The 10362-nt window shown below is 34.8% G+C and overlaps 1 protein-coding gene across 1 annotated transcript in view; it reads left to right on the top strand.

The window, feature by feature from the left end:
- Positions 1–10095, top strand: part of Aspm (abnormal spindle microtubule assembly) — a 66804-nt gene extending 56709 nt beyond the window's left edge. Inside the window, exons 18-24 of the mRNA XM_023707217.1 lie at positions 2768–2917; positions 3662–3853; positions 4025–4217; positions 4346–4500; positions 6218–6394; positions 7302–7468; positions 9802–10095. Of these exons, the coding sequence (XP_023562985.1) occupies positions 2768–2917; positions 3662–3853; positions 4025–4217; positions 4346–4500; positions 6218–6394; positions 7302–7468; positions 9802–9901 (1134 nt within the window). The 3' untranslated portion in view covers positions 9902–10095. The remainder of the gene's footprint in view (positions 1–2767; positions 2918–3661; positions 3854–4024; positions 4218–4345; positions 4501–6217; positions 6395–7301; positions 7469–9801) is intronic.
- The last annotated feature ends 267 nt before the right edge of the window (positions 10096–10362 follow it).

The raw sequence follows: 10362 nt of genomic DNA, 5'->3' as shown, positions 1-10362 counted from the left end.
CAGTGTATTATTTGTTGAAACTGTACTTCCGATTTGATTTGAAACTGTCTCATTGCTATATGTTTATCAATAAAACTGTAGAAAAGAAAAAAACTGCATTCACCTATAAAATACTATTTACTAGAATTTTTATATTGTATCTGTAAGTGTCTACAAAATTTTATGTATTTATACAATACTAATCAGACCCCCACGGGGGCTGACCAGATAGCTCAGTGGAGTAAAGTGCCTACTTAGGTAGACGCAGGGGCCGGGGTTCGATCCCTAACCTGCCTCGCTGGTCCTGCCCCCAGAGCGTGCTGAGAGGGCGATTGAGACTGGTCGTGGTGGCGTGCGCCTATAATCCAGTGCTTGGGAGGCTAAAAATAGGAGAGTCACTACAAGTCTGATCTGTGTAGTGAGACCCTGTAGACCATGTACTAAATACATAAAAAGAAAAAAAATCAGACCCCCCCAAGTTTGAGTGACATCAGTGAAAATAAGCAATCTGGAGAAAATCAAAATAAAATGGCAGATTTTATCCAACTTAAGTCAAATACTTAATAGCATAGTCTTTTAAGTCTATTTACAGCCAAATTTTAGAATAACTATAATACCTAATATTTTATTAAATAAATCAAAATTAAAATATATACATGTTCTGTTCATACAATTTTCTCTGTGGCTCTGTTAGTATATCATCATTTTTAAGTGAGGAAACTGTTTAAAGAAGCAAAGTGAGGGCTGGGGAGATGGCTCAGTGGTCTAAGCGCCTGCCTGGCAAACACAAGGACATGGGTTTAATTCCTGGTATTACATGCCGTGCCGGCCACATGCCAGGCCGGCTACCAAGACTGGACATGGTCGTGCACACCAATGATTCCATCACTGGGGAGGCTAAGACAGGATGATCAGTGTGAGTCCAAGCTGCCTAGCAGGACCCTCTACCAATAAAGGATTGAAGAAAAAAAGAAAGAATAGTAGTGAAGCGACTCAGCCTAGATTGCTCTGTAGTTGGTGAGGGTTTCTAAGCAAACCTTACTTACCTAGCTGTAAAAATGTTAATCTTTTTTTTTCTCACAGTAAAAATTATCAAGAAGTCAGGGGGCAGATAACACTAGGCATTTAGAGTTCCTGGCTTATCCTTCCTGTTTGGTAGTAGACGTATATGGATTTATACCTTTTTTTCTTTTATAATAGTGGGCATTAAACATTGGGTCTTCATACCGAGTTACACCTTCAGCCCTTCTTTAAAATTTTGATTGATTTTTTTTGACTGATGATTGATTGATTTAAATTTTGAGACAAGATCTTGCTGTGTGACTACATTTCCTAGACTAGACTCAAACTTCAAGCCTCATTATTGAACTCTCAAAGTACACATTGTGGTTATACCATTTTATTTTACTTTGCAAAATTCAAGAACCTCCAATACAGTGGTGACAAACCTCTTAGAAGCTCTCAATGATAACAAACGCCTGGCTGCAGCACACCAGCCATAGGTGCGCCACCATTGCTCTATTAGTTTATCTTTCAAAATTTTCCTTACAGAGACATCAAGCTGTGTGTTTGGTCTATGCACGTTTTAGGGGCTGCAGGTGCTTCTTGGACAGAGATTTGTTTTCTTAATCACACAACGACATAACAGGATGAATAGGAAGTGAATAAAATACTTCAAATTTTAAAAACCTGTGGTTACTCAGCCAATACTGGCATATGGCTAAGAAGTAAGAAAAAATAGTATGTATTTTTTAAGTAGAATATCACAGTCCTATGAAATGAAAGTATTTTGATATTAAGTGATGTTAAGAAATTTTTGGATTATGGAGAATAATTTCAGAATAAATGCAATCATTCATTTGTGTTCATTCAGTTTTTGTTGTGTCATCCTACTGTTTTCCACAAACGGTCAATGCCAAGGATGCAAAATAGAATTTCCTTTGTGTAATAAACTCCTAGCAAAAGAACTGAAAGATATAAAACAAAGACTCTTCATGTGGAGGAGTTCGTTGTCTTTCAAGTAGCCCTTTGCTTCCCTCAAACAGCTGTTTGAGGTGTAACTGCTTTATTTCCATATCTTCGGAGTGTCAGAATTTTGTTTAGGAAACTCATCATATTTGGGCTTCTGATATGCGAAGTGCTGGAAAAAACAAAACATAAATTTGAAATGAAAGAGTAATGTTTTATATTATGTTCATTACATATAAATTAGACGACAAAAGCCCAAAGAACACTGCTGAATGCATATCTAGAACAATCTTATGCTGGAATTGTGTTATACTATCAAACACTGAAGAAATTAATTCATATGAATTTTGTCTGATGTGCTACCAATCTCTAATAGTTCATCCTGGAAAACTGTTGACTTGAGTTTAACGTTTATATTCTTGTCTCATAATAAGTGTGTTACAAAGATTTAACTAGCAGGTAGTGGGTAGTCTAGTTAAATTAAATGCTATGTTTTAGTGATGTATCCAAAGTATAATTTGTTTCTATATCCTAAGCTACAGTTTGTGGTATTAGAATTATTATGTAGGAGCCAGGGAGATGGCTCAGTAGAATAAGCGCTTGCCTGGCAAGCACAAGGGCCTGAGCTCAATCCCTGGTTCCGCCAAAAAAAACCAAACAAGAAATATTATAAAATAATAGATTATGATCACATTGAATTAAAATGGGAATAATTAAGTTTATTTTGTTAATTTATAGAACTTGATATTGCAGTTATTAAAAGTAAACATTGTCTTAAGAATCAGATACATGATTAATATGATACTCTTTTTTCCTTTAGATTTTAGAACAGCGAGCCAAAATTCGAATTCTTCACTTTACTGCAGCTGCATATTATCACCTGTCTGCTCTTAAAGTTCAAAGAGCATATCGGCTTCACATGGCTATGAAGAATGCAAAGAGGCACATTAATTCAGTCATCTGTATTCAGGTTAGCTTCTCTGCAGTAAAACAATAAGATGTAAATTTTCTGTTGCAGATTTTTTTGGTATATGATAAATACTTTCTAGATACTTTATGTTAAAGTCACATATTTAGACTTTCAGGGTGATTTGAGGGTCAAAAATAGGTTGATATTTTATGTTACACAAATAAATGTGTGAATTACTCTCATTTACCCCTTTACTAGTTAAATCTGAGAGTACCCGTTTCTCAATGACCTTGCCACTATAGGACGTCATAAAAGATTCTGATTTTTGCCATTCTGACAAATTTTTATTTTATTTGATTGCTAGCAATTCTTAATTTTTTATATTAGTTATTCAGACTCTTTCCTATATATTTTATAGTTTTTAAATGTTTTTGATATACCTGGCCCATTTTTCTTCTGGATACTTTTTTATCATGATTTATAGGAATTATATTCTAGAGAAGAATCTTATTTATATACATTAATATAAAATATTAAAAAGTATTGAGGGGAAAAAAACAAATTCCAGAACGATGCACAATTTAACAGAACATAGCTATTGTAAGATAAGGGCCATGTTGCATGGAGTTCAGTACGCACCCCACCTGGACTTCCAGGAGCAGGACGCAGTGAAGCAGGAAAAGATGCCACTGGGGAGGGTTAAAAATACTTTGATATTCTGTTCTTTTTCTTTTATTTTGTATGTAAATGTATGTTTTGAAAAAACCTGAAGTAAAAATGAAAACTAAATGCTCTTTTAAACAGAGATGGTTTCGAGCAAGATTACAACGAAAGAAGTTTATTGAGCAGTATCATAATACCATAAAAACTAAACATGAAATTCAAGAATGTCTGAACAAGCAAAATAGGGCTGCTTTAGTAATACAGAAAGCAGTACGCCGCTTTCTTCTTTGCAAAAGACAAGAAAAATATAATAGTAGAATCACTAAAATTCAGGTAAGTGGAAATTATGTGCTTTTAGTTTAAGATCGCACCCTAAATTGAACTTTTAGTTGAAATATATCTGATCGTGTCATATAAATACACTGAAAATATTTATATTATAGAAATAGATGCAAATATAAGTTCAAAACATTAGTGTCTATAATCTTAAATTACTCTATGAAGGCATTATGGAGAGGCTACATTTGGAGAAAGAAAAATGATTGTACAAAAATCAAAGCTATACGGCTAAGCCTTCAACTTGCTAATAAGGAGATTCGAGAAGAAAACAAGCTGTACAAGAGAACTGCACTTGCGCTTCATGATCTTCTGACATATAAGCACCTTTCTGCCATTCTGGAGGCTCTAAAGCATCTAGGTTAGTTTGTTCTATTTTTGTTTAAGATTAGGAATGCGTCTTTGCCTTCAATATGTGAAGAATATTACAGTATTAAGTTAGCTTCACTCTGTTGCTGTGAATTTAATTAGTCTCTTACTCCCCTTTAGATGTAGTCACCAGACTGTCTCCACTTTGTTGTGAGAACATGGCGGAGAGTGGAGCGATTTCTAAAATATTTGTTTTGATCCGAAGTTGTAATCGTAGTATTCCTTGTATGGAAGTCATCAGATATGCTGTTCAAGTCTTGCTTAACGTTGCTAAGGTAATTGTTTTATTTTAATAATAAAACATTTATTGTTCAAGAACCATGATCCTGTAAATTAAATTTGTGCTTGCTCATCACTATAATTTGGACTTAATAGTTTAAAAGTCATCTATACAGGAGTCTTAATGGTGGAAAAATTAATAAAATGACTGGATAAAAATGCTAATTTTTGTGAGGTCTTATTTCTGATCCATTTATGTTACAGCAATCACTGACATTTAATAATTGCTTATTATATGCTAGTGTTTTTCATGCATTGTTTAATTCAATCTTAATAATTAGCTAAAGTAGTTCATATTACTCCTTTAGTATAGAGGGGATAATAATAATTATAAAAGTTGTGGGGCTGAGGAGATAGCTCAGTGGCATGAATGCATGCCTGGCAAGCACAGGGTCCCTAGGTTGATCTCAGGTACCGGAAAAATAATACAATAAATAAAATGAAGTTGCATGCAATCAACAGTATTAAGATGAAAGATTTACCTTCCCTACCTATGTGCTAAACCACAGTGTAGATATTTTACCTAATATTTTTATATGGAGAGGTAGTGGTTAAGAACAGAGTCTGATGCCAAACTAGCTGGAATTCTAACTCTTCAGGTTGTTACTTTCAACGTCTATAAAATTAGTAAACTTATGGTCCCATCTCAAGTTTTTTTTATAAAATTGAGTGACTAAATATATATAATGCTTGATGCTTAGACACAGTGATAAAAATGTTAGCTATTAACTGTTATTTTTAACTTAGTTTCAGTATTTGTTACCATGTAATGTGATTTAATATAATCTAATACTCCAATTAGATAAGTGAGGCATTAAAAGTATATATCCTAATCAGTGTCAAAATTGTTTTATTCTTTTTTTTTTTTAATTTTATTTATTTATTTGAGAGAGAGAGAGAGAGAGAGAGAGAGAGAGAGAGAGAGAGAGAGACCAGCTCAGCCCACCAGGGGGCGGGCTGGCTGGCATGTGGTGCTGGGGGATTGAACTGCGGTCCCTGATGCTTTTGCTAAGCTTGTTCTAAATAGGTGCTTTAGACCACTGAGCCATCTCTCCAGCCCAAAATTGTTTTATTCTTAAGCATGTAATAGAATAACTAATTTGATCATTGGCTTACCCTATGGTTATCATTTGCAGGGTTTTTTTTCCTGAGTTTTACAAAAACAATATCATCTTTAAAGGTTTGCTTTTCTTTTGTAGAGAGTAAAGATTTGATTCATTTTTATGTAGAACTTTAAAAGTAGGTAAGGTAGGAAGGTAAAAGATTATGATGCAGGTATGCATGTAAAATAGATTTAAAGGGCTGGCCAAATAGCTCAGCAGATTAAAGCACCAGTTTAGGCAGACGCAGGGGCCAGGTGTTGGATCACCAGGCCTGATCTCCAGGGCTGCTGTGCCTGCCCCGCCCCTGGGGCTTGCTGAGATGGCAATTGAGACTGGGCCTGGTGGCGCACCTGTAATCCCAGCCCTTGGTAGGCTGTACACAGGAAGAACACTATGAGTCCGATGTAGTGAGATCTGGTAGATCCTGTCCTAAATACAAAAAAAAAAAAAGAAAGAAAAAAATAGATTTAAAAATGACACTAACAACAAGGAATTTCCCAAAGCCTAGCTGCACATGTTCCAAACATTTGACTCTAAGCTTTATTTCTGGTTGGGCTGTTTCTAAAGGTGTGTGTTTACTTTAACTTAATTTTGTTGTGCTCTCTTCAAGTATGAGAAAACTACTTCTGCAGTTTATGATGTAGAAAATTGTGTGGACACGCTGCTGGAGCTGTTACAGATATACAGAGAAAAGCCTGGGGACAAAGTTGCAGACAAGGGGGGGAGCATTTTTACAAAGACCTGCTGTTTGTTGGCTGTTTTGTTGAAAACAACCACTCCAGCCTCTGTGAGTATTAACTGGTTTCCTTTGTTTGAGGTTTGGGATTCTATGACTTGTATTTTTCCTTAAACTAATTATCACACTAAAATAAGTTTTTCTTTCTATTCTAAGTTCCTTCTTGCACTGATAAAATCAGCTCAAGAGATATACAGATACATATATACATATATGTACTATATATATAGTATACAGGCACATATATGTAAAAGGTGTGCATTTCTTTCTGATACTAAAGAAACTGAATTTTGAAAATTGAATTTATTTACAGCCATTTATTTACTGTAACCATTCCCATTTCTAGAGAGAATAACAAATTATCCTAGCAAGGCAAGAAGCAAGATACATGTTTCACTGCATGTTATAATTATAAATATATTTCCAGCATTTCTATGGTGAGATTGGTCAGTTATTTCTCCAGATGTGACAGTCAACATGGGGTAATCATATTTGATAACAATGAGAAACCGCTCACAATTTTAAGAAAGGGAATGATATTTACCAATTTACGTTTTAACATCTTTCTGGCTGCTCATTGAGAAATGAATTTGGGAGAACACGTGTGCCTGTAGGGAGACTATTAGAGAAGCGAGCAGGTAAATGCAGCAGATGAGGCAGGAGCTTCTGCTTCACTGAGGTTGTGTCAGGGAGGGATAAGTAGATAACTCCAGAAACTCTGAAGAGGTAAAATTCATAAGATTTACAATACAGATACTGGATTAAATGAGTATAAAATATTTCCTTTACTATATGGAGTTAACTGTGCAACTTCTGAATATTTGTCTTTGTAATTATCTTGCAAATTAGCTCATAATTTAAATGAATCTACTCACTAAATTTAAAGAACTTTCCTCTTCTAGGAGAGACAGACATTTAATTCTTACTATCTTTTAATAATTATATGTTTTGTCTTTAGGATGCACAAAGTAGGTCCAAAGTTGTTGACCGTATTTATAGTCTGTATAAACTTATCGCACGTAAGCATAAAGTCAGTACTGAGAGAATATTTTATAAACAAAAGAAGAATCCTATAGGAACTCCCTGTGTTTCAGAAAGACCTGCAAGAACTAAAATAGTTTCAAGGTAAGCAGTTAACACATTCTATAATTTTGTGTCACCACTGATTCATTTTGTGTTTATCAGTACTAACCATTGACCATAAGATAATTGTTTTTGACAATGGAGAAACATCGTAATAGAATATTCAGTAAAATCTAAAGGAGGCAGCTTCAGAAAATAATACTATTATTGTTTTGGTTATTTAGTATTTTAATTAGTGTTTTGGGTATTTTCTTCAATAAGCTTCTTGTGTTAAACAGCGCAAATACTTGTTATAATTTTGTAATAGAATTTTTATTTTCCTAAGTAAGAACAAACTAAACCTTTAATTGTTGAGAGTCTTATTCTGGAGACCAAAGCTAAAAATCAGTGTTAATTAACTGGGCTATACTGTTAATGGAGGTTCTGCGGTGCAATCCTTCCTGGTTCCTCCAACTTCATTGTCTCTTAAGTGTCCCTCGCCTGACGGCTCTATGTCTCTATATGCCTTTGTCTTCCCTCTGTGTCTGTCATAAGGACACATGTCATTAGATTTATGGCTGCACACACAACTCAGGGCCTTATCTCAAGATCTTTTAAGTATATCCATAAGATTTCTGTTTCAAAATAAGGTGACATCCACAAGTTCAGGGATTAAGAGATGGGTAAATATTTTGGGGCTACCATTTAGTGTACTAAGTTGTATACAGATAATTCAGGTTTAACTACTGGAAGGCATATTTATGGTTTCTTTTAAACTGGATGTTTGCTTACTTATTCACCAGACTGACTTCTCTGTCACTGTCAGAGAGCAGAGGTGGTGCAGAGCTGCATCTGGCATTGTAAGGTGCCAAATTTGAGCTTATTGTTCAGCATAGACCTATATAGTTCAGGACAGTGACAATAAACAAGGAAATTCATGAAGATACTAATAAAGATTGTGAAGCTGAAGACAACTTCCAAGATAGATTGTAACACAGAGTTTCCATTGAAGGCGGATGCCTAGAAAATCATCTCTGGTATGTAGTATTTAAGCAAGTACTAAAGAATGGAAAATTTGGGCCGGGGAAATGGCTCAGTAGAATAAGCACTTGCCTGGCAAGTGCAAGGGCCTGAGTTCAATCCCCATTCCACAAAAAAAAAAAAAAAGAAAAAAGAATGGGAATATTTATTTATTTATTTATTTATTTATTTATTTTTATGAGCAGAATATATTTATTGAGAGAAAACTCCTGTCCGAGAGAGGGACAGGAGGGGAGGCCCAAGTGGGTAGTTCTCCAAGAATGGGAAATTTAAGTGACAGTTGAAAAAAAGATAGGATTGAGTGGAAGGAAGTATTGAATCATGAGTTTTATTTCAGATAAGCCTGAGGACTCTGTGGTATAAATCAGAGGAAAATACAAATAAGTTATAAACTCAGCAGAAATGCAGCTTAGAGGATAGAGAGGAAAGGATTAGAACAGTCACCTTGGAGAAAAATGGATTGTTACTAGGCAACTTCAGATGTCAATTTTAGGTATGCAATTGACATGAAAGAAAATGTCATCCTGTTTGTATTTTTCTTGAAAACTTTATCTGTATAGTAATGAAGAAAGCTATTTTTATTCATTTTGAAGATCAGGTATAATTTTCCAGTTGAGTTAGAGAAACAGTTAATGGCATTTGCAAATGGGATATACTGACTGACCTAATCCAGTTAGGGAGAGAAATGAGAACGGATGAAGGGTATGTATTGAGGTCAATTGAGTAAGGGAGCTGAGCTTGGTCAGAGACTAGATTAAAGCAGATGACATGGATGAATCAGAATTGGTGGTTGGAAAATCGAGGTCTCAGATTGAGACCTAAGTGGTGATACATTTTCTAAAGAGGAGAAACTCTGCCATATGACCGTGTGAGAAAGGATCAGCTATGGAAGAACATAAGAAAATGGCAAAAACTAACCAGCCGCCTCCTGGCTTTTGGGCCAGGTGAGTGTTGATGTTACTGAGAATGGTGACAGGCATTGAGAGAAGACCCAAAGCCAATTTCACCAGAGTAAGACATTGGGAGTTTCATTAAGGACCAAAGGTGGTGCTAGAACTAGGTGACCTTCAAATAAGCCATAGTGTGAAACTTCAAGTAGTTAGTGATATGCAGTTCTCCTACCTCTTTGACAGGGTTGTAAAAGAAAGGTGTTTTAAGAGTAGCCACATTGTGTTCAGAACATTGAGTTCCCTTCTCAGTGTTCTGAGAAGGGAAGTTAGGACCATTTAAGTTAATAGTCTTACTTGTCTCCCTAACTGGCTTAGGTCAGTCAATATATCCCATTTGCAAATGCCATAATAATAATAATATATTATATATAATAATAATATATATATGCCATTTTTTTTTAACAGACTTAAACCGGACTGGGTTTTGAGAAGAGATAATGTAGAAGTCACCAATCCCCTGCAAGCTATTCAAATGGTGATGGATACAGTTGGCATTCCTTATTAGTACATGTAAACATCGTCAGTGTGTTAGTATGAAGAAATACTGAAGTTAATCATGATCAATCAAGCATATGTTGCTTTCTGTGTAGTTTTTAAAGTTTGACTTTGTATTAAATATATATATATATATATTACAAGTAACTAAACTGTGTAGTTCTTTTTTGTTTAAGGTTAAAGAGTATATAGAAAGCATCTGGAGGGTGGTTTTTTGGTTTTGTTTTGCTTTGTTTTTGGTCAATAAAGTATATTAAGAGTTCTTAGTAATACTATTTTCTAAACATTGTATTTTTTTGTTGAGTTCCATTTTTTTTTTTGTAGGCATAAAAGACAGATAATCATTACTTTATTATCACAATATCAAATCACACTCATTACTCCAGTAGCATGTGCATCACTCTATAAATTCCATTGGTTTTTACTCTTTAACAGAATTTTAGTATAAATAAGCCCTCTATTTACTTTGGT

Source organism: Octodon degus, unplaced genomic scaffold (assembly GCF_000260255.1).
Source record: "Octodon degus isolate 3935 unplaced genomic scaffold, OctDeg1.0 scaffold00009, whole genome shotgun sequence".
Lineage (NCBI taxonomy): Eukaryota > Metazoa > Chordata > Mammalia > Rodentia > Octodontidae > Octodon > Octodon degus.
Note: the sequence above shows the minus strand (reverse complement) of the source record. Positions and strands in the feature narration are given on the sequence as shown.